General features: G+C 38.7%; 1 protein-coding gene across 1 annotated transcript in view; it reads right to left on the bottom strand.

Moving 5' to 3' along the window:
• Positions 1–25,575, bottom strand: part of si:dkeyp-72e1.9 (syntaxin-binding protein 4) — an 87,653-nt gene that overhangs the window by 41,564 nt on the left and 20,514 nt on the right. The window contains exons 2-3 of the mRNA XM_062439373.1: positions 10,804–10,877; positions 2,886–2,981 (exon numbers count right to left, since the gene is read on the bottom strand). Coding sequence (XP_062295357.1) covers positions 2,886–2,981; positions 10,804–10,877 — 170 coding nt within the window. The remainder of the gene's footprint in view (positions 1–2,885; positions 2,982–10,803; positions 10,878–25,575) is intronic.

The raw sequence follows: 25,575 nt of genomic DNA, 5'->3' as shown, positions 1-25,575 counted from the left end.
ACAGTAGGCTTGCTCGGGTTTGGGGACCAACCTGTTCTCATTCAAGTAATACTATTTACACCACACTAGAGTTTTTTGTTTATGTTTTGTTTGTTTGTCTCACGGCCTGAGACTTCAGAGGTCTGAAAATGTTTTTGGTATCCATGGCAACCATAGATCTGTCAAAATTTGATTTCCATCATATAACAAACTGAAGGTTGTAAATTCAGACATTTTCGAGTTGTATGCATTTACTTAACAAGTGAAAAAGTTTTTCCTCTGAAAACATCAATATATAACTGCTGCTGCAAAGACTCAAACCAGAGTCTCCTGAACTAATGACGGACACGATGCCCGTTACACCACCGCTTCGTTCCTATAAAGTAATGTGACAGCCTAATATGTTTGCTAATATGGAAGATAGATATTGGCGACAAATAATTTCTGGCTGACAAACTGACGCTTGTATGCATTCACTGAGGAAAGATTATGAAAATATAATACAACTTTCCCGCCAGAAATGTCTTTAGAACAAACATTAGAGATGAAACCTTTCTAAATTGGCCCTTTTCTGTTAGCGTGGAAGATGAATGTCGGCCATGTTTTCACATTGTTATACGTCTAGGGTGCAAATAGCTCAGCTGTGTGGCCGAGGCTATTTGTACCAGGGGTGCAAATAGACACTCCGTTAAAAATATGGCAACTGTTGCAGTGCAGTTGAATGATTAAGTTGACTTTCTGTTCATGTTTTTTATACTTTTACGTAAGTCATATTTTGACTAAGCTACGTTTAGTTGTATTGGAGTAATATTTGACAAGGAGTATCTGTACTTTTACTCAAGTAGTGAAGTTGTGTACTCTGTCCACCTCTGCATATTACCCCACATGGACATGCTGGTTGGGCATATATTCTTGGAAATATCAAATTAAATGAGCAACTTCACGTTCTACTTTTCATAACAGAGACAGTGACATCATTATATACATTAAGTGAACAAAGATTAAGAAAAGATTTCCTGCTAGAAATGTTATTAAAATATAGCAACCTGAAAGCAATGTTGTTGACCTTGGTGACCTTATAAGAAGTTGTGGATACATCATGCAGAAAGATAAATAGACTGTCAAATGAATATTGTATAGTTTATATATAATATGCTAACATAGTAATACGCAGTATGGGCCAAGAACTGTAGAGGTATGAAAAATAGTGTCTAGATGTGAGCGTGGTGTACAGCAGACATCAGCAAGGGAAGCTGTGCCCAACATATTGTCTGCCACATGAAACTGAGCGGCTGTCATGATCCACAACTTTTCAAACAAATGAATATTATACCACTGACTCCTTCACTCTGAAAATATGTGCTGCAGTCATATGAAGGAATTACAAGTCTATAAGCCATCAGTTATATTCACAGTGATGCCTTTAACTCTTAAGATCTGCTACAAGATCCCCCCCCAATGTGTGACGGTGGGATGACCTTTTGCACTCTCAGTCTGGCCTGCAGTCACCTCCTCTATCCTGTGATGTCCTCAAAAAATCTCTCCACATCCTTCTACATGCTGTCTTACTCCTCTACTCAGAATTTGGGGATAAGGATTAAACCTCTGTGTGATCGACTCACAGCCTTTTTAATCACACTTTTAATTTGCATTTAGCTCTTACTCACTCTTAGAAGAGTGCAGAATAAATGTAATAAATCCTATGTCTGTTATTTGCGTTGTGGCGAAAGTAGGCCTTGGCTATGTTATCGTGTTTTATTAATAATTTCAAAGTCACATGAGAGAAGCTCCAAAAATAAGTCTTATGTTACTCCAGAGGTCATCAGTCAGACAAGACGTCCACTTCAGCCCATCTGTTCACTATGACTACAATTCAAAACTTTAAATAGACTGTGACCCCTTTTTATCACTTAATAGGTTTTAATTTGAACTTTACTGTCCTCAGACACAACTACCATATACTCTACAAAGATCAAAATGATGTCATGTATCATGTCATCTGTCATATATGTATTCTTGGCACATCTTCTAACAGAATATGGGCCATCTTTGGGGGGAGGGTGGCTGCAATTTTGGCTCCACAGAGAATAGGTAAATCATAAGAAAGACATACAAGTGTCATTTCAAGTAAAACATACAAACATGTAGCCAGAGTCCTCAGGTTACAGAGAGTCAGCACTGACCACGAACCATTCAACACTTAACATCTCTGGTACACTCTAAAGACAAGACCACCTGTCAAAGCCATGTTGTTGACTACTTATTGAGTGAATGTCAAAGAAAGGTAATGACCCAGCCAGCATGTCCATGTGGGCCCCATATGGGTACTGAGTGAGGATGGGCTTGAACTCAGCAAATTTTGTGGGTCACACATGTGAAGCCCACGTGGGCTGACTGTATGAGCCCCATAAAGGATGTAAGTGGGCTAAGCGGGCATGGGTATAAACAGGGCAAATTGTATGGGCCCCATATTGTTTCAGAAACATGGGCCCCACATGTGTAACCCAGTTGGGCCGCACCTGAAACCCAGTCAGAACCCACTTGAAGCCCAAACACAGGTGGGGCCACCATGGAAACTGTGGACAAACCCACTTGGGACCCATATTTGCAGCCTAAATGTAACCCTTATGGGGCCCACAGTAAACCCAAATCCAGACTGGCTGTCATCACAGATCACAGACAGTCTTGTCTACAGTGGGAGTGAGAACATAATGCTGCTACTACTACTAAACCATGAAAGATTTTGCACATTGCTCAACCAGTTTGTTCAATAATGGTTATGAGTGCAGATTACACAAGCAACAGCTGTTGATATGAGGTGCTTCAAGTATAGGCAATGAGCTGGAAGTAATAAAAGTACACCTGGCACAGCTAGAACACGTGTTATCAGAAGGTGGAGAGCTTACCATCACTTGAAGCAAGGCCACCTGGTAAAATCCGTTTGACGTAGACTCCAAACTCTTCTCCAGTCAGCTCCTTCACTCCACCAATCACTTTAATTCCTGTTGAAGAAGAAGAAGAAAATCACTAAAGGGTACATTTGTAATCCACAGAGATATGATCAGAGTGACTCGAGAGACTTTGCTGTAAAGTTCTGCTTTTTCTTCTTGCTTACAGCTGCCTAGGAGAAGAGTGTTTTGGTTTTGATTTATCACATTATCACTGTGATCGTACATCATACATTTCACTTCAGACATGCCATCAATCTACAACATGAGGTGTAGATTAGGGGAAATTGGACTTTCTTTTCCCTTATTGTTCTATGGGTATATGGGTATATTTTTTACAAAAACATACCAATCAAAATGATCAATCACAACTTGAACTTTTTAACATTATTTTTTGGGCATTTTTTTTTTATTAGTAGATAGTCAGTGGCATAGAGGGTGACAGGTGATCAAGGGGAGAGAGAGAGATAAATAAGACATGCAACAAAGGTCCCTTGCCAGACTCGAACCAGCGATGTTGTGCTGTAACCACTCAGTTACAGAGTGCTTTACAACTCTGGTTTTTAAAATAGTTTTAGGTTTAATAGGAGTTTAGAAATATACAAGAAATCTACAACTACTTACTTAGTACTTACTGTCATATTCAGAAGCACAAACAAGCACTTTCCTCAAATATCAGAGTCTCGTTAAAAGAGTTCAGACTATTCAACCTATAAGTCTCCTCCATGTCAGTATCACTATCTCAGGTTTCACAGTAAAAAACTGATAAACTCCAAATGGAACGAATGCTAATTACTGTCCATATATGAATAATAATAACTTGGTCCAGATGGGATTTTGAATATTGTCACCTCAGGGGAACAAAGGGAAGGTCATTTGTGGGCAGCTACTGTTTTATTGGCGTATTTGCTGACAGAAGAAGAATGGGAGGGTCATGTAAGTCAACTCAACAGTCATTCTTTGATTTGAAGGGGCACACATTTGTTTATTCACTGGAGGCAGTATTGGACCTCTGGCTTAGGTGAAGTTTCATAAACTGTATTTCTATAAATAAACTTATATACATTAGGTTATAAGCAGACCCAGACGGAATCTGCAGTTTTTTTTTAGAGTTTTCAGCTGTGATCCAAAATGAAAATCTGTGGAATTCTCAGTTTTTTTGCTTGTAATGTGATAGATAATATTCATTTAAGATAACAAAGATTGTTTTAAATGAATTAGAGCTCAGTCACATTGTTCTGGACATGAAAATACAATTGTTGCCTACTGATATCAAAACACATATCTCTTCTATATCTCTCCATATTGCTCTGTTAGCTACTATGACTCACAAGTAGTGAAGTGTGGTTTTATATGTCTAGTTTGGTCAACTGCTTACACAAAATCACACTTGATTGGGTGACCTTTCAAAAATCAAACTAGGATGAGTTCATTGTTGGTTTGACTCTGCACATGAGATTTTTTGACAATAAGAAAAAAACATAGAAAATTGCCAGTTTTACCAGTTAGGATTTTCAGGACTTCAAATGTTTTGGGTTTTTTTTGTAACTTTTTATTTATAGGAGTTATTCAGGTTGTTAATACAGAACTATGAAAAGCAAAACAAAAGACAAATACCAGACACAGAAAGAAAAAAACAAATCAAAAAGAAAACACAAATAAAAGAGAGGTCCATAAACCAAGGCAAGTTTACCTAATCAAAGACAGAATACTGCGCATGATACATACAATAATTATGAATAGTCAGTCTCATGGGCTACATAAGCATGCCATTGTTGCCACGTTTTTTTACCCAGCTCTTTTTGGAGGCGTATGGAATAGGTCATTTGCTCTAAGACATGTAGATGTTTTACAATGTTAACAAAGATAACTATATCTATGGGGCAGTTTTTCTGGAGCCAACATTTTGTGATAGCCTTTTTGCTCGCAGCCAGCAATACCTTAAAAAGATAAATGTCCTTTTTGCTGAGTCCTTCTGGGATATGTCCAAGATAAAGGGTTGTGAATGATGTATAAACATTAAAACACAGAACCTTTGAAATAATCTTTGTCACTTCCTTCCAGAAAATCTGGATGGAGGGGCACGACCAAAATATATGGGCATGATCAGCCATGACCTCTCCACATTCCCTCCAACAACTCAGTTGTGTACCATTCTGTTTGGACTTCTGCTTGGGAGTAATGAAAAAGCAAATTAAGTTTTTCCAACAAAAGTCTCGCCAGGTGTCAGAGCTGTATCAAGTTATAGCTAATGCTAACCCTACATGTCCTACGGCTGCTACTTCACATCAGGTGGTTTTTTATTGTGAAGCGACCACAGGAGACACAATGTATTTGTCACAGAAGTTAGTGTTGATCATTCATCAAAAATGCATCTACATAACAAGGCAAGAGCAGTTTTGTCATTTTTCATCAGAGGACCAGTTTGAAGTATTTCAGTGAGTACTTGAACAAGAAGCAGCAGCCACAGTGAGCTGTTTGATGAAGAGCTTTGAGCTTTTAATATATAGCAAGTATTTCAAGTATACTACGCAGTTTTTTGATCACCTGTACTTTTGACTCAAAATATCACACTGCCACTGTCATTCTGTACCAACCCAGCCAGCATGTCCATGTGGGTCCTATAAGGGTTACATTTGGGCTGCAAATATGGTTCCCAAGTGGGTTTTTCACAGTTTCCATGGTGGGGCTACCTGTGTTTGCCCATATGGGCTTCAAGTGGGTTCTGACTGGGTTTCAGGAGGGGCCCAACTGGGTGAGACCCATGTAGGCACAATATGTCTGCCCATATGGTGTCTAAGTGGGATCAGAATGGACCTTAAATGGGGCCCATTTAGCCAGCCCACATGGGCTTCACATGTGGGGCCCATGTTTCTGAAACAATAGGGGGCCCATACAATTTGCCCTGTTTATGCCCATACCTGCTTAGCCCACTTACATTCCTTATGGGACTCATACAGTCAGCCCATGTGGGCTTCATATGTGGGGCCCATGTTAATGAAACCATGTGGGACCTGCAAAATGTCCCCAGTTCAAGCCCATGCCCACTCAGTACCCACATAGCCCACATTTAACCCATATGGGGCCCACATGGACATGCTGGCTGGGAACTGGGTATTCCTGGTATCAGACTTTAAATACAAATATCATATATCTTTGTTTTTATTACATTTTCTATATATTAAACCTTACAATGCAAACTGAAAGGACATTTATAGTTGTGCATTAAGCTACAGCAGCTTCATGTTTAGGCTCAGGAGCTGTCATACACTTCTTCAAAAACATAACTACATGCCAGAGCTGCAGCAGCTACAGAGATACTACACAGAGGAAGCAATAACTGGGACTAGTGAGCTTAGTCTGATGGTGTTTCCTCCTGCTAGTGTCTCATGGCAGCGGAATGAAGACAGCATTTCATTATTAACACCATCTAGTAAAGTCATCAGTGATGACAAATCTGAACTGGCAAAAATGTTTCCTATCTTTTCTACTAACACATTTCTGTTCATACTTTGAATTGAATATAACACAAATAGAAGCCCACTTAGAGCAAACAGCACCCACATCTCTGACAGTCCTTCAGATCTCCCCAACACACATTTTACATCACTGTACTTGTGTTCCACTGAAGTGATTGAAAAAGTCAAAGTCTCTCTTATTTAACCATTAGATGAGGGTTTCTTGAGCTGCAGGCTGCTGTTGGCCTGTTACCACAGAGACAAAATGGTAACACTAATTGGGTCTGGAGCAAAGGGGCGCATGTTAATTACTGCCTGTTGGAAGAATTGGGGTTATAAAATTCCTTGTCTCAGTCCTCCCTCACTTCTTACTCTTCACAGAGGAAAACGATTCCTTGTTCTTTTGTTCAGCCTCAAAGCGCTCTCCTCCCCCCGCCTATCATCAGATAAGAAAAACATCATTCTAATGCATAAAGCAGCTCGAGCAAATATAAAATACATGCCTCTTTTCCCCCCATTCAGCTTCACATTTTTTTTTTTCTCAAATCATTATTTCTTGCTCACGATGCGTCAAGGGCATGTTTACTTCCCAATGATTTAATATTCCAACACTTTAGTCCTTGTAAAGATCATAAAATTACATGTTATGAAAAGGAAATGATCACTTCTAAAAGTGCTTAATAATATGCATAATGATACAAGAAAACATCTTTTAAAAGAATTAAGCAGAGCCATTTCTGAGAAGTGAATAAGAGCTTCTTTAAAGCCCACTCTTCTACCAAAATGTCGAGAAAATTCAGTGTGACGGAGATGATTTCCACTATGAACACTTCCTCCCGCCCACACGCTGAGGTGGTACAGCTCTCAGCTGCATTAACAAAGAGATTAGCATGTGCTGTCCTCAGTGTAGGACAGCAGGAGTGTTTGCTACAGTGTGTACAGCAGACACACTGCAGTTGCTGAGGGTGCTTCAGATGTACAGTAAAGGGGTCTTTAGGCTTTATGTATTGGGACAGTGTGTACACCGGCACATGCATAAGTTGGATGACTATAAGCTGCTTTACTTCTCACCTGTGTGTTGCTTTAAGTACTGTGAGTGCATACACACACACACGCAGCCTATAGTCTAGCTCTCTCCTCAAATGCTATGCCTTCCATCACTATCTTCATACACTATATTCAGTCTTTATCTTCCTACATCAGGCGATCATGTGGTTTATGCTGGTGTAATTTCTCACTGTTCAGCTCTGATACAAAGTCTGGAGGCATAATTGTCTTAAATAATTATTTTTATACTTTTTTTTTGGTTAATCTGCAAATTGTTAATGTTACATATGCACTGCATACATTACATGCCTAATTTATCTCATTTAAATGTTTTATAAAATCACAGACATTTGCATATTTAATGTGCTATTTAAAAAATACTGCTTTAAATGACACTTTTGACATCTCCTCCTCCTATAGATTTAAAGTTACCTAAAAAGTTGCAAAGTCATATTGTGCCTAATTCTTTGTAGATGGGAGCTATAATTTATCTTACTGACTTATTCATACTTATATCTCAACCACTATATACATTACAAACTAATATTTCAAAAATGATCAGTTACACACACTGTTTACCTACACAGCTGAGTTATGAATTACATTATGCATTAAAGTCTATGGAGGCCCACTTAGTTTCATTGTAACTCTATTCAAACTTCAAAGTGCTCATCAGTGTAGACTTGTGAACTGTACATGAGTTCACTACAATGACATTTCTAGTTTATGGATTATATAATACATTAATATCTATAAAGCCTAGCTGACCCATATTGTATTTACAGCATGCCTGTGACATTGAAATTAGGACAAACTCCATTCAAATTAAAAATGCTCTCTACTACACAGTATCCAAAGTGTTGATGAGCACAGTATGACATACAAGTTATTATGAACTATATAATGCATTCATGCCTACCATTCAGAGATACATTCAGTCTAATTTATAACTCCGTTCCTTTACATACATTCGTCCATTCAAATTTCTCAGTCTCAGTTTTGCACACTGATCAGTTGTACATAAGCTCACTATAATGACATGTACAGTGTATATTTCATAATGCATTAAAGACCATAATGCTGAAGTGTTGCCCAATTCACTTATATTGCAAATATAAATCAGCCAATACAAGGTTTTAATTTTGAAATGTAAACAATGTTTGTATAGCAAGAATTAATCATAACACGTGAAAGTCACACTCTGACAGTTGTGCACAGTGTGTGTGTGTGCATGTGTGAGTGCGCGCGCGCGCGTGTGTGTGTGTGTGTGTGTGTGTGCATGTGTGTGTGTGTGCGTGTGTGTGTGTGCATGTGTGTGCGTGTGTGTGTGTGTGTGTGTGTGTGTGTGTGTGTGTGTGTGTGTGTGTGTGTGTGTGTGTGCGTGTGTGTGTGTGTGTGTACGTGACATTGTAGAGATGGGAAAGATTTCCTGTTTTATGACTACTACATGTTGATGTCACCGCACAATTCAAGGCCCATGCATGATTCCAGAGATGGTTGTATTATATACATAAAATGTGGGTTTAATAAGCTTGAAGAATAGACTTAAACTAATATGAGATAATCATACTGTCAAATAAGAAGCTAATTGCAAATCTTGCCTCTGTATTCACACACCAGATATGTTAATGATTCATATTTGAACCCGACAGTCACAGCTGAGTTTCAAACATCACCATGAGCTGGAGGACACTGATGAAAGTAGGATGTTTAAATCTTGTCCAAAGCTTCCAGCTACATCAGCTCCACACTGACATGCCTCTCCTCATAGTAAATGGACGTCATTTGTAAAGTGCTTTAATCCACAGTGCTTTACTACAGTATGTGTCTCTCATTCACAGTGTGATTGTGGCAGCGCTACCATGCATGGTGCAGGCCAGGCCAGATATTTTGGGTCCCATGTCTTCCTCAAGGACATTACAACATGTGGGCAGGCGGAGGAATTGAACCATCAACTCAAAGTTTAATGGCTGGCCTATATACTATAGGACTGCAGCATAAAGACATGCAAACTGTAATGTGGGCTATATTTTTTAAATATACGTCAACAGATTCAAAATGATTGACCTGGTGCAGCTGCATTACATAGGAATGAATAGATTTACAGTGAGTTACAATTTAGTTGTGTGTATATTTACATGTATTTGCACTTATAAAAAGCACCTATTCCTGAGTGGGTTAGTTAGCAGTTTGTATTTGTAGTCAGGCATGTGGGTTTTGTGTCCTTGCGTGGGCACAGGCTCCACCAGCGTGATGGTATGGAAGTGAAGCAAGGATAAAAACAACAGCAGCTCCCCGCATTCTTAACCCAGCTGAGTTAAGTGGGTTAGGGCTTTGCCACATGACCTACTTTCCCTCCCAGGCAAATACATTGATGCTTAGCAAGGATGCCTACTACGCACTGAAAATCCCTTTAAAAGTAGGATTTACATTATTTCCAGCTATTCAAAAAACAGGCTGCGTTGTCAGACCATGGGGGATGATTGAGTAGGGATACTCATTATGTTGTTAGTTAAAGCTGAGCAATGTGATTTGGACTTTATGTGAATATATTAAGGTTAATGCTGATTGCTAGAAGGTGGCAGAATGGGATGCACTTACTCTTTTAATGTCTACTTCACTTCTAAGCCTCAACAAGTGGAAAAACAAACTCGCTACAGCTGTTGCTAACAGGTGGAGCCACACAAGATTTTGAATAAGTACCAGAACACAATGATCAGTTTAGTGTATCACACAGCAGTCTGTGGATGATGAACGTGGTCAGAAATTGAGTTTGCTGAAACCAGGAAAGTAGCTACACTAAGTTGTCTAGATGTGCTGTGCCAGCAACAATAACACCTCTGGCCTGCAGCATCAAATAAAGTGAATCGTAAAGATCTGGAGGTTTCAACAAGAAGCATGTCCTCATCACTTTCTGTAATGAAAACATGCTTTTTGTTTGTTGAGACACGAGCTATGGCACTTTATTAAAAGCTTGAATGAACCAGTGTACTCCACAGCCAATCTCTTACTTTTTTGTTACTGTGAAAATATCACAAAGCCTGAACTGATTTCTTTTATTAATTTTTCTAATTTTCATAGGCATTGAAAAACAATGTCATACTGGCAAAAAACATACAACCATGAACAAATGAGTGGCTATAGATAATAGATGAGCTTTTGTGTGCCCATGGTTATATCAGAAATACGTAGAGTTTCTATGTGTCCTATTATATTATTAATATTTGCAGCTAAAGGTGCTGCAGCAACACTCAGTGACAGAAGGAAGGAAGGAAGGAAGGAAGGAAGGAAGGAAGGAAGGAAGGAAGGAAGGAAGGAAGGAAGGAAGGAAGGAAGCAAGCAAGCAGCTGAAGAGAAAAAACACTACTTACCCAGGCCATTCTCACAGTCTGTGAACTCCATGGAATGAACAGCGCGGTCGACTCCGTATGGACCCATAAGTGTCCTGGTTGAGATGGAGGGATAAATTGAAAGAGGAGAGAGAAAGGAAGAAAAATAAGTACATCACAAACATAACTTGGAAAACTAAATCAGCAATTTTGCTTGTTTGTCCAAGATTAGACCCTTTGATTACAAAGCTACAAAGTCAGACTATGACTACTGTCTTCCATACACTGACACATGACATGAGACCATTCAAATATCTTCAACTCTGAAGCCTGTAAACCTGTAAAAGTCCAAAATTGTTTTCAAAAAAAGCCACATTTCCTTTTCTTAAGAGTGGACACAATGAAACACAGCTGCTAGCCCTGAAACACTGCAGGGGTAGAGTTTGCTGGATCAGTCAAAGAGCAAGAACAACTCTTTCAGCTCAGATCAGTCTGACATGTGAAAACCAGCACATTGCAGTGACACAGGTTACTGTCTTCTTTACAGTTTTTGTCTGACCAGTGTGTAGTCAAAGGTAAAATAGTCTCTGTACTCCCTGGAACATTCCACAAAGTCATTCTGGTGAGACTGTTTTGTTGATGCTGTCTGCCATCACCTGCTGAGAGGTGCGAACATTCAGCTCTGGATGCAAGAGTAGGAAGATTGTGTACTTTTTTAACAAAAGAGCATCCCAACATTGAGCCTGGAGAAGAAAAAAAAATTCAATTGCGTTGAATAGGAATTGGGGTGTATGTGTGTGTGTGTGTGTGTGTGCGTGTGTGTGTGTGTCTGCTGCCACCTCAGACAACAATCCACCCAGAGTGAAGACTATCTTTCAAACAGTTGACATAGGTGGTTTCAGTCTGACAGGTTTGACTTACCACATGTAAATATTCCTCACATGTTTCACTGACAGAAGTTACTATAGACTATCTTGTGTTGACTTTTTTGACCATCTTTTTCAAAATTGTTAGCTAACAAACAACAATAAAATCTTGGGAGGGTTGCTCTAAAATGTATTCGGATACAATTACTAAAATTACCTGTTAAAAAATGTATCACAATATTAAAGTAATGTTACTTGGTTACTTAATGTTACTTTTGGATTCGCCTAATACTAAATATGCAATAATAAAGACGAGAAAATCTATATGATGATTTTTGCTTAAGTGTATTATAACAAAATAGGGATTTTTAGCATCAAACACATGTCCTCTGTTCTGTGTATTCTCAACTTGTTTTTCATTAATCACATTCAGGCAGTAGCCTATGGATCTATAATGGAAGTGCAGAACACATAATGTGCATTACAGAGAACATTCTCAGGGAAAGCCTCTAATGAAACAGCACTTGGCCCACAGGCTGTGTGAAGCTATCACACAGACATACTGTATGTCTCAGAGGGGGAAGAAGACCCTCCTGCTGGTGTTCACTGTCCTCCTCCACAGCTCCTCTCAGAGGAATAGCAGTAGCAGAAATATATGCAGCAGCATCATGAGCTTCACTGTGACCTTTTATTCAATTCTATCTGTGTGATACGTTCTCCAACTTATTCAGTGACCAGTGACACACTGTCATCTCTGGGCATGTTATGCACACACAGTCATCTCACTGGAGAACCATTATATGCACTTCAAGCTGTCATAAACCTTAAGTGCTCTTTTAACTTGTATGAGTGTTTGGGAGTGTCACAGTGTGTAATGAACGTCCCTAGCTGCTCTCCCAACATACATGTAAGTTCACTGTGTGTGAAGTGTGTGTACGTGCGCCCACTGTGCACACCTGCCCTGTGATATCATCCTCTACACACACAATTGTGGATCACTGAGTTATTTTCTCCGTTTTGTTCCTGCTCTGCTAACGTTTGTGACTTTTACAGTGCATGCTAGTATTTTGCTCTTTATTTTACCACGTATTTTAAAATGATAATCATGCTAATAATCCCCATTTTTACTAAATGTATCTGTAATCTGATTACATCCTTTTTTTCCTTTAACAGAATACAGTGACCTTTTTTAGTAAACTAATTACATAACGCCATTCCATGTGTTCCATTAGTCCCTAAGCAAGATATTTTAACATCAGGTATGAGGACAAAAAAGTGGAAAACAATACAAAAACAAGAAAATGACCATGAGGCCTTAAAACGCAGTAACCTAGTCCACTGGAACTTATCTCTTGTACCACAGCTCACAGAATGCGTTTAATGTAAGTTTAATGGTACTTGATTTAGCACAATGTTGCTAAAGTAGCTATGTTAGCCCATGTGTGGACCAATTGATGTTCACAGTAAGTTAGCGTTAGCTTGTGTCCAAGGTAGCAGGGCGTGTTTCCTGAGTAAACAGAAAAGGCAAAACCCTGCACTCCTTATTTGGAAGTTCCTGGCTCCAAACAGAAAACATGGCGCTGACCATAAACTGCAACTCAGGCCTTCGAACCAACTCCAATGCAAACATTTACATTTCACTAAGTCCATCTTTATACAGTCTATGATACAAACAAGTGCAACACAATGAATGTCTTCCAGGAGAGACAGCATTATCGACATGTAAATGATTATAATGACTCAGCACTCTCTGTCATTAAGTGTTGCCATTTGGAACAACATGATATTGTCAAACTAACTATTTCTTTTCTAACACAAACCCTTACAGTGCCTCAAAAGCTGTTAGGGAGTCAACGGTCAGAATTGTCCACCATCTTGCTCTAACCTCAACCAAGTACTTTTAGGCGCCTGAACTTAAAGCTGCATTAATCTATTTTTTGGCCACTTGGGGGCAGTGTAACAAGCTGCAAATACAACAATGACTTATGCTGCGTTCCATTTACTTTGGAAGTCGGAACTCGGACCTGGGAATGACGTCACACCCAAGTTTGTGTCGTTCCAGTTTACAAGTCAGAAAGCCAGTTGTAGCCAGGTTAGCCACGGATAGAAAAACCAGTTGATATAAACACATTTTGCTGTATTTTGCTCGTATAAACACCACAGCAACATGTCCACCGATAGAAGTTGGACAGTGCTGTGTGTACGACTGATTTAATGAGACACAAAAAAGACAAAAGTGTTAATATACAGGATATTACTACAACGTTCACACTGTTGAGACATGGGGCTGCTATCTTGGATTTTGAGGTTGGGGCTGGTGGGGTACGTGTGACTTTCCGAGTTGGAGATCGGACGTCAGGGGGGGGGGCGTTCCAGTTGAAATTTCCGACTAGGTACTCAGAAATTCCAACTTCCTAATACAACTGGAACGCACCAATATTATCACCTTATACATTTCTATGGTGAACAACCAATTACTGCAGAGCACTATAAACAGTCATTTGGAGTTGTGTGTGTCTGCACCTGATGAATTTAAATCCAATATTCACTCACATTGTATTTGCTTCGGTTTGGTCTCCACCTAAACATATCTGCCTCTCTAGCTGCTAAATGCTCTGCAATGTTCACCAGCTATCACCAGCTAACTGTGTGTCGGCTGTTTGATGCTGGGCAGGTACTGAAGAGTGGGTTTATCAGAGCTTTTTCACTGAAGAACGTGGTGGTGGTGGACGATGAGAATGATGACAGAGGTGTTTCTAGCATGGAAAACCATAACAACGAGCTAAAACCTTTCATAGAGCCGAGGGGGACTGCAGAGCTGTTGTCTTGCTGATGGAGGTAGGGAGAGAGAGAAAACACTCATATGAAGGGAGGTTTCCTTTGTATCAATGATCATCAATATTTGACTTTGGATGAAATTTGATCAATTTTATTGTCCCACAGTTGTGTTTATCTTACAGGTTTTGTTGTTGACGTGTTAAAGCTCAAATACACCAGGCATAGATGTGACATGTAGGGGTTTTCTACCTGCTACAAAGACTCCATCTCTGTCACTGTGTGCATTATGAGTTTTGCTGATAATGCAATTAGTTATGATGAGTTTCGAAACTTAAGCTATATTAACTGGTGCTAAATTAATTAACTAGATAATTTCAGCTATAGGATGATAGATGGGCACATTGATTTAACTGATTCATTTTATCGCGCAGTGTAAAAAAAATCATGCTTGGTGTATTTTGGCCGTATTGTATTTTTTAATATCTAGCTTTATTAGTGTGAGGTTTTAATCTGGGGATGCACATCAAATTTCTCGTGATTGTTTAATAAAAAAACTATTTTATAATATGTGCTCATATTTTTGGGAATGTAAAAACTGTCTCCTCAGCAATGGAGATACACATTCCTGTATGACAGCCACCCATATGACAAGAAGAATGATTAATATTTCAGCTGCAGAGGGTCCAACAGTAGCAACCTGACACTCCTACTCCTGTCAGTAAAAAAAAATGAGACCATGCTGAACTCAAATGAAAACACTGTCCTTAAGAGGTCAGCATAATATCTGGAGACAGGAGGAGGATTTGGATCATCATTCAGACTACTAGCACACTAACACATAACACACGATTTTAGAGATTCTTTTAAGAGGGACGCAACATCTGCATGGTGATCTTGACAGTCCTGAAGTGTATGGGACTCTCTATTAAAAGCACACTTTGGACATTTTAGAGTTAGTCATTTTGGAGTTTGCTAAGAGATACAGTTGAAAGCTCTGGGGAAAAAAAGGCAAATTGACCCTGACTTAAATGTATTATTATTATTATTATTTCAAACTACTGTTTTCAAGGTCTGAAACAACTCTCTTGTGTCTGACATTTAGTCTAACCAACATGTTTAATGCATTTTCCGTCACATAAAGGCTATTTCTATTTTTAGGAACATGACATTGTTTACATTGCCTTGCAGTCATCTTCTTCTCCTCTTATGCCACCACATTATTATACCACCTTTTATAGTCATTTCATTAAGACCAACAACTAGTACTAGTCAGCAGGAATATGTATCACATCAAACACTGCTCTACAGCACCACAATAGTCTAAAATTCCTTCATTTCATGCATTGTGGACATTGGAATATTTAAATAAGATAAAAACAAGTTACACTGAGCCATACCAAAAAAAACTAAGCAAATACTACTAGTACTGTACTGTGCTGAACATGTGCCTCCACCTGTCTGATCCTCATAACTTTTATAAGTTAAAATATAGACTGCATTATAATGAGAAAGAGGATAAATGACTTTAGACAAAGTAAAGGCTCTGTGTCCTTTATCCACCTATTCAATCTGTTCACTCAGATTTAGAGTTCTGTATACAAAGAAAAGTTGGTATTTCCTTTTGAATTCTTTCTTGTAAAGTTGGTATTCTGTCTACGCCTAAAAAACACCAACAAGTTGTAGTTCACTCTCATTATTTAATATGTGCCCATCAAGAATATTGTCTATATCCACCTCCGTCAAATTTTAATTGGTATTGATGCCAAACTTGTGGATCACAAAGATTAAACATTACAACAATTGTCTTTATATTATTCAGTGTTGAAAACTATCCATTAAATAATAACACCATAAGTTAAAATTATATGTTTTTGCTGAGTTGGCAGTTGTGTTCCTTCTCGAATTCACCATGTTATGTGACTGTGGGTCACAAACATGAGCATAATCCAACTTAATTTCAATCATTAAAGAAATATTGTATTGAAAAATACATAGTTTTTACACATTTTCATGTGATTTAAGTAATAATTGATTGGGGATCATGCGTTGTGTCTTTAATTTATTTAAAGACACACAACTTCCCAAATCAGTAAAAGGTAACAATACCAGTACAGTCAAACCTTCTATTATTGCCAAATTGATTGATCTGATATTTGACTTTTAACATGACACCATATTCTTCAGTGAAATAGTTCCCAAGAGAAAAAAAGTAAAGGTAACATGTTTTATTCTTTTTCCAAAGACAGGAAACGACGTCATTAGCTACAAGTCCCAGTGTTCATTATGTGCATTTGATCAATAGGAGAGCGCTAATCATTCAATCATAAGGAAGCTTGGTGTTACTTCTGATATGGATTCACTAACTATTTCCAATGTCACAACCCATCATTTGTTTTATTTTAAAATAATCTACAACTATTTAGAGAGTACATATTAAAAACAAAGGCTTAAGCCACAGAATGTCCATTACAGCATGAAGGCAAATTGAAGCAGCTCTCGTTGCGCGCGGCGCACGGACACGACAGATGGAGAGCTCTGTCCTGTTCTGCACAATGCTTATACCTAAACAACACAATGACGAGCTACAGCCAGGTGTGCTTCTACCTGCTGCTGATACATCATCTGTTGCTCTGAACACCTGCAAGGAAATTAATTTACACACCAAGCGCCACCATGTAAAAGCCAGTATAACGCAGCGGCACGTTCACTGGTTCCAGCGCGTATATAAGGCATCGACACGCGTAAGCACAGACGCACAAGCCCCACTTCAATGAAAACATGTATTAATGAATATAACCTCAACATTTCACCTGCTCTTCCACAAACAGAAGCCCTAAGCATCACCATAGCACCGCCACTACAACACGCACGCAACAATTGACTAAAGTACAGCAGTGTCACGCAGCGTTTCATCCACAATCACCTTCACACGACACTCCACCATTACTTTTTTTTTTTGTTATTTAGTTACCTGCTAATGATGACAGCTCCTTTATACATGACTGAAAAGGTTGGCATTTTGACATGGAGACCGCTTCATCGGTAGGACGCACGGTCGGTCGGAGCTTCCCAGCCTTCAGTCTTCAGCCAGCAGCCTCATGATGGTCTGTCTACACGCGCTGCCTTTAATTCCAGTTAGCCAGACTGTCCGCTCCAAACATCTCCACCTTCACCCACAGATTTAATCTCTTACATAACTAAAGACGCCGAAAAATTAAAAAAAAAAAAAAAAAGAAAAAAAAGAAAGAGGCTGGAAATGATTGTGATGAGGTTTGTCTCTAACACGTTTTCTCAGAGACCACCTGTCATCTTTCTCTGCCTGATGGAGCAGGACGAGGATTTATTTGATGCATGAAACAAGATCGAAGTTGCAATATATGATATCCACAGCAAAGCCTGTCCCCTTTTTTTCCACTGTTATTATTGCTGTTAATTATATATTATTAGGCTTTTAATATTTTTCTCAGTTACAGTAAGTGTGTGCAATATTTACCAGCTTATACAAATATTGTGACATAATTAGACATTGTTGGAGGCAATTCTTATATACTCACATTTTAAAATATTTAACATCTATAGCATATATTAAAACTTTTAACACATCATCATAAAGGTAAATCCTAAATGGATGTTGGGACTCAAATATCTCCTCTGACCCCCACCCCCACCCCCACCTCACTAACAAATGTTTGTTCAGAATTGAAGCAGAGCAGGAGGAGCTTTATTTGACTTAAAACACATTAATGCACAAGTGCCCTGCTCTCCATTTAAAAACAGCAATTTAATCCTTCCTTTACAGCCATCACTTAGCATTGTTATTTGTCATTCTAGCCTCTAAAGCATCTGTGTTGTACTGCTGCCTGCTGAGGCTGCAAATCTAAAAATTCATGTCATCGTCAGTCAATATATTGATTATTTTGATTATTTAAGGTTGTTAAATGTGCTAAATGCCTACAAAGGTTAACAGAGCAGTGTGCAGTGATGTTTATGTTGATGATGTGATGTGATTGATTAAAGGACTTATCCCTGTGTGTGTGTGTGTGTGTGTGTGTGTGTGTGTGTGTGTGTGTGTGTGTGTGTGTGTGTGTGTGTGTGTGTGTGTGTGTGTGTGTGTGTGTGTGTGTGTGTGTGTGTGTGTGATTACAACAAATCAGCTAAATGCGGCTCAGTCTAGTAACTAACGTTTATTTTGATTATGGATTAATCTGTTGATTTTATTTATTATTAATTGTTTAATTGTTTGGTCCATAAAATGTCAGAAAATTGTGAGAAATGTTAATCACTGTTTCCCAAAGCCTAAGATGACATCTTCAGATATTTAGTTTTGTCCAGTTTCATAGAAACTAAGAAAATATTCACATTAGAGAAACTGTAACCAGAGAATTTAGACATTGTTCTCTTAAAGAATGATTCCAAATGATGAATTGAATAGTTGACAACTAACTGATTCATTGACAAATGCTTGTAGCTCTATTTCCTTTGATTTACAGGGGTTCCTCCAAATGAGCAGTTATGATAATAACAATCCCACAAAATCATTTCATGCATCTATTTACAGCAGTGGTTCTTAACCTGAGGGTCACAAGATAACACAAGGGGTCATCAGATTATAAACAAGATAGAAAAGCAGATTCATTTTTTAAAAACTGCTCTGTCACCGACTACTGTGTTTATTTTTTAAGACTTCTAATTTTTGCTTTTCTTAAAAATGAAAATTTGACACATGTGGACCTCTTTAAAAAAAATCTAAATTCATATAAAACAGGGGAGAAAGCATCTCCCTGAATGACCTGATCATAACCTGTAGACATGACCTGCAACCATGACTGATGAGTCACATGTAGAAAAATGTTCAGCTCATTGGCACAACTTGAAATATCCATCTGTCCATGTTCTCTGTTATTCCTGTAGGGTATCACATGCTGAGCAAAAGGTGGGAAATCACCCAGATGTCCAACCCATCACAAGGCTAATTCACATACAGATAAAACATCATCACACTAACAATAAAATCCAGTTTTATGTCAATTTAAGCTGTGTTACCTACGCCTGCTGCTTTAATAAACTACTAACATGTTAGCAGTTCAATAAGCTTGCAGTGGAATGCAATAATTAATGTCTGAGTTCAAACAGTCATTCTTTTCCCTTCCATCGTCTGAAAACTATTTTGTTAATAAATGTGAGTAACACTGAAAAGTTACTGACAAATAATTAGAGCTAGTGGCAGCTTTAAACAACATTAGCTTAAGCCTACATACAACTCTGAATCCTTCTGTAGTAGTATGCAAACTAAATATTAATTTAACACAACCGTGAGTAACATAAGTAAGAGACATTTTAACATTTTGACTACGATAATGTGAACATTCCCTAGAATACCCCATCAGCTCAGTGTAGTCTCTAATCCCTGGCACGCAGGCACAGGATCCATCTGCGAGTAAAAGTGGCTGATGTGAAGCAGTTGAAAACATACCTGGCAAAACCTAGAGGCATTTTCAACCTTTGGAACATGTCTCTGTTTTTGGGAAACAGCCTGGTTGTCTGATTGCCGGTAGTTAACATTGGCTCTGTATATTCCCTTTTATGATGCATTGCGGCTGCCAAACACATATGAGGAGTGCCAGTTGATAAAGAGGGGATAAGCTTATGGCAAAAGGATAATACACACAAATCCATATGCCACAACAACGTGCTAAATATAGGCCTTTATGAGAGGGCTACTCAATCACTACAAACAGGAAGCACAGATTACACAGCTGCACAACTGTATTTCATATTTTTTCTGGTTCTGCCTGTTGTGGTTTGCTTTAGCAAGAAGCACAAGCCGCTGTTGAAGCATCCTCTAAGTGTGTAACTCTATTAACGCCTTTAAAGCTGAAACAATTCCTCCTTTTGACCACTTGGTGGAAGCAGAAAAAGTTGTAAACACAATATTGAAATCATCTTACAAAGTTGTGATGGCGAATGTGTTAGCATTGTGTTTATTTACACATCCTGTAGACATGAAGAAACATTCACTTAGAGTTATGCTCCTGGTGATGAAATAATACATTTCTGAGCTGGAAACCAAAACAAAGAGCTAAAAGAAGCCAAATTCGTCTGTGGAGCTGAGGGGGACAACAGAGATGGTTAATGGACTGCATTTATATAGCGCCTTTCTAGTCTTCCCAGCACTCAGACTGCTGACTGCTTCCTTTGAGTCCTTTGAGCATCTCCTCCTTTGCAGTCCTAACTCAACTCCATCACAGACTCCCTACAGTTCCCCTACAGAACCAACACATCTGTAGACAGTGCGGTCAACATGGCCCTCCAATACATCATCCAAAACCTGAACTCTTCAAGAACCAACGGCAGGATCCTGTTTGTGGACTTCAGCTCTGCCTTCAACATGATCATCCCAGTTCTTCTGCAGGACCAGCTCTCCTAGCTGAATGTACATGACTCCACCTGCAGGTGGACCACAGACTGTCTGACAAGAAGGAGTATGTAAAGATGGAGAAGCGTTTTCCATCAGCAGCAGGAGCGGCTGTGGCTCAGGAGGTAGAGTGGGTCATCCACCAATCAGAAAATCAGCTGTTTGATTCCCAGCTCCTCGAGTCCACATGTTGATGTGTCCTTGGGCATGATACTGAACCCAAAATTGCTCCTGATGGCTGCATCAATGGTGTGTGAATGTGTGAGTGGATGATAGTCTCCATCTGATGAATGTGACATGTAGTGTAAAAGCGCTTTGAGTGGTTGGAAGCGTAGAAAAGTATTATATAAGTACAGTCCATTTACCATTTACTTATTCCCCCTTAACGCTGCATCCTTTCTCCACTCCTCTTCTACCTGTACACTGACAGCTGCACCTTAATTCTTAAGTCTGTAAAGCTCCTGAAGTTTGCAGATGACACCACCCTCACTGTGCTGATCTCTGGTGGGGATGAGACTATCTACAGGTGGGAGGTTGACCGTCAGATGATTCGGTGCGGACAAATCAACTTGGAGCTCAACACTCTAAAGACAGTGGAGATAGTTGTGGACTTCAAAGGGAACGCGGCCCCATTCACCTCCATCACCCTGTGTGACTCCCCAATCGACACAGAACAGTCCACTTCCTAGGAACCATCATCACTCACAATCTCAAGTGAGAGCAGAACATCAGCAGCCTCGACAAGAAGGCTCAAGCTGAGGATGTACTTCCTGTGGCAGCTGAAGAAGTTCAATCTGCCAAAGTCAATGATGGTGCAAGAGTCCATCCTCACCTCTTCCATCACCATTTAGTGCAATGCTGCTTCTACCAAGGACAAGCATATCAGGTGATTGGCTGCAATCTGTCGTCCCTCCAGGACACCGAGGTGAGCGTAGAGGCAGATATGTGAGAACAACAAGAGAGACAAAAGATCAATAGTTGTACCAGTTGGGGATGTCGCAACAAGCCTTTTTAAGGAGTTGTTTTTACCATATCGATATCCCCAAAGAAGATCAGGAAGCCAACACTTATGAGAAAATTGTTAGGCTTCCAGGAAACCGAATCTTGGCTGAAACACGGTGGGTCAGGTTGACCTGACACACACACAATAACAAATGACACCGACACGCCAAACAGTAGTATAAAGAGTAAGATCGGGGATGTTCGACGACTTCTGTTCTCAGTCTCTTACTTAAAGGTTACTGAAGTTAAGTAATCAAGTAATTATCTTACATGAGCAGGAAAGATCATGGCTGACCCCTCCCATTTCACTCAAACACAAACTTTTTGAAATGTTCCCCTGCAGCGAGAGACTGTCACACGTCACACCACAAGATGCAGTCTGCAGCCTCATCAACAAGACCCCCACTGACACAGACTCTACCCCTCCCATACACACTAAATGTTATATTAATGTCAAATCCCATAATCTCATATTTGCCCATCTGTGATCTTTGATCTAGCAACAATTTCTGTGATTATGATTCATTTTTAAATAAATTATAATTATTCATTCATTAAAACCTACAGTGGCTCTTCTCACTTAGGAGCTGTTTTACTTTTTATTGTTCTTCTTTCTTTTTTATATAATTTATTTCATCATATTTTATAATTCTCTGGTTATTTTTGACTGTTATGCAACATGACACCAAAGCAAATTCCTTGCATGTGCAATCCTACTTGACAATAAACCTGATTCTGTGAGAAACTTTATATTAGATTATTCAAGTTTTAATTACAAACCAAGCATGCATTGTAAATAAACATTTTATACAAGATTTAATACTGTTTGGTTGAATTTTGAACCAACTTTCAGCCTAATTCCAAACTAGCTTGTAGTTTTTTGTCAGCCCCGTTGGATCTCTGAGTTCTCAAATGAAATCAAGCATCATTTACAATAACAGCACTACTACTAAACTCGTAGTAGTGCTGTTTCCACCTACGCAAGAAATGCTTCCTCTAAAGCTGAGCCAGGGTTTCTGGCGTTTACTCAGTTGTTGTGATTAGAAGATGCTGGAGGCAGGCCAGCCTCTTAGCTAACAGAGGTCTTGTACGGACTCCAGAGACAGGCTTTGGGAGCACAGATGTAAGCTTTGCTAACACTTGACTGCTAGGGTAGCCAACTTGTTGTCACTGCTGTCATCTTATTTGGTCATGCTGGCTTGTTGGGCCACAAGCAGTTTATTGGGAAAAAAAACAAAAAAAAACAGTGTTCTTACTTTATGTGTACCACAACATATTGGATGGAAACATGTATTCATTTAAAATGAGAGAATAGTGAATTAAAATAAAGTTTATTAAACATATTCAGTTTTATTTACTATTCCTGAATTGAATTCTTTATTCTATGACAGCACCAGTAGAGATTACTGCCAGCACTCACTAAGGTGCAAAGCAACTACACATGATCAACTTATCGCATGTCACACTTTACAACCAAATAAATGTTAAATCATCTTGACGATGTAACACTTACACACCAGCATGCCAATGATAATGGCAGCAGGACAGAATGACTGATAGAAGTCACAGCAGCTCCTGACATCTCACTGTAAATCACTCTCTGGTTAGTGCCTGTTAGCAGATACCAATGTTACTTTTACTGATACCAAACATGACAAGCTCACATATATAAATGAATGATCTCTTATCTTTTTTTCAATAGCTGTTTTCTTATGTATGAAAGGATTTTGATGCATAGTTACACTTCAGCCACCACAGTGTGTCATCCCATACATCACCAGTAAACCTGCAGTATTGCTTTTGGTTGTAGATCAGTTGATTTATGTTATTATGATGTCATGTTATATCATTTGGTGAAAGAGAGAATGATGTTACATTTTTGTTTTCATGCCTAAAGAGAAATGAAAAAAATTAGGAAAAAAATCCTGACTGAGGTTATCATAATTCATGCATGAAAGGGTTAATGTTATATTGCTACTCTTTCACACCGTGTCTGCTAGTTAATCTTTACAGCATCATGCTGCTGCTATCATGCTGATGCATGTCATCCAGGATGGGGGAAGGGAGGAGGGGAAACTTTAAAGACAGTCAGTTGATAAATGTCATAATGTACATGGATAAACAAGGGTATCATAATGTATGCATATGGTCATTGCCCCTTATTCATATATTTATTTATATTTTAGTATTCAACACATATTTTAAAGTGTTTATGTGTATGTGGTCATGGGTATGTGTGAGATGTGTTTGGGTTTGTGTGTGTACTGGTGTATATATTTTATATTTTATATTTATATTCTGCAGTTGAACTGTTCAAACTGAGTTTCATTGTATACTTGCAATGACAATAAATATCTATTCTATCTCATGTTAGAACAATCTATGTCCAGTATTAGAGATGTTTGAGGATGCTTATGATTTGCTGTTATATTCAATCTAAACTTTATTACTGAAAAATAAAAATGTGATCACAAAATAATGAGGGAATAAATTTAGCAAATATGACTGGCCATGACTGTCCCACACACCTATAATATATGATCTAGATTCTGTCTGATCCCACAGGACACACGTGACTGGGCCCGCTGGGTCCTGTTGGGCTCTTGATCAACCCAATGCTGGGAGAAGGCTGTACCACACTGACCAGTTCAGATTAACAGCTCTGAATAAGCTTGTCATTGTGTTGGTCTCAGGGGTGTATTAAAACCCCCAGTGTCTTATCCCTTCTTTAGCAGCTTTTGCTGGGGGTGAACCAGGGGATACTCTGTCATTAATGTCATTACATTACTGGCTTTAAAAGTCAAAAATCATTTATATTAGTTAGAAAAAAATTCAACTGAAGTGAATAAATCTTATAAATAATTATAATATTATAATCCTAATTTCAGTCCTGGTTGATTTGATGACAAAAGTGTATCATAATAATCTAGATGTGTTGGAGATGACACATGTTGATCACTGGGGGCAGTAAACATCTTAAAGAGTAACTTAACGTATCTGTTTCACCTCTAATCACAACTAACATCACTGATGGGTGTGGTTAGCTGCAGTGTTTCTGTGAATATTGTGAGATGAGAAGAGATTTAGAAGAGCAGTAATATTGGTGACAGGCCGATGAGGTTACATTTAACCAGTGATTTGAGATCGTTAACAATAAATGATCTGTGTGTGTTTTTCACAGGACGTGCTCATTTTAATGAATTTATAATTCCTGTGTATTTTATAACTAGTAATAAAATCATGTGACGTTAACGCAGTCCTATAGAAAAGAATAGGGCTGAAAAGACGTAACCATGGCTACGTTTTACACTGTGGACCAACGTAGCTGTGATACGTGAGATACGCTGTGAGACTGGGTTGCTCTCTCAACCTCCTATCTAGAGTGCCTGCCTGAGGTTTCTTCCTGTTAAAGGGTTAGCTATGTGGGAATGTTGAGTCTCTTTAAATTAAATTAAAGAGTACAGTCTAGACCTGCTCTATGTGTAAAGTGCCTTAAGATGACTTTTGCTGTGATTTGGCGCTATATAAAAGATTTAAGTTTAGATATAAAGATTGATTGATTGATTGGTTGATTGATTGATTGATTGATTGATTGGTTGATTGATTGATTGATTGATTGATTGATTGATTGATTGATTGATTGATTGATTGAAGTATGTGATTTGAGACAACAGCGATCTGTGAAGGTGTTAAGTTGTTCTTTAAGCAGCTTATCTTGTTATAAATGCAACTGAAGTACAGCTGGTTTAACTG

This window comes from Scomber scombrus, chromosome 18 (assembly GCF_963691925.1).
Source record: "Scomber scombrus chromosome 18, fScoSco1.1, whole genome shotgun sequence".
Classification (NCBI taxonomy): domain Eukaryota; kingdom Metazoa; phylum Chordata; class Actinopteri; order Scombriformes; family Scombridae; genus Scomber; species Scomber scombrus.
The sequence above is the reverse complement of the archived record's forward strand: the minus strand, read 5'-3'. Positions and strand labels throughout refer to the sequence as shown.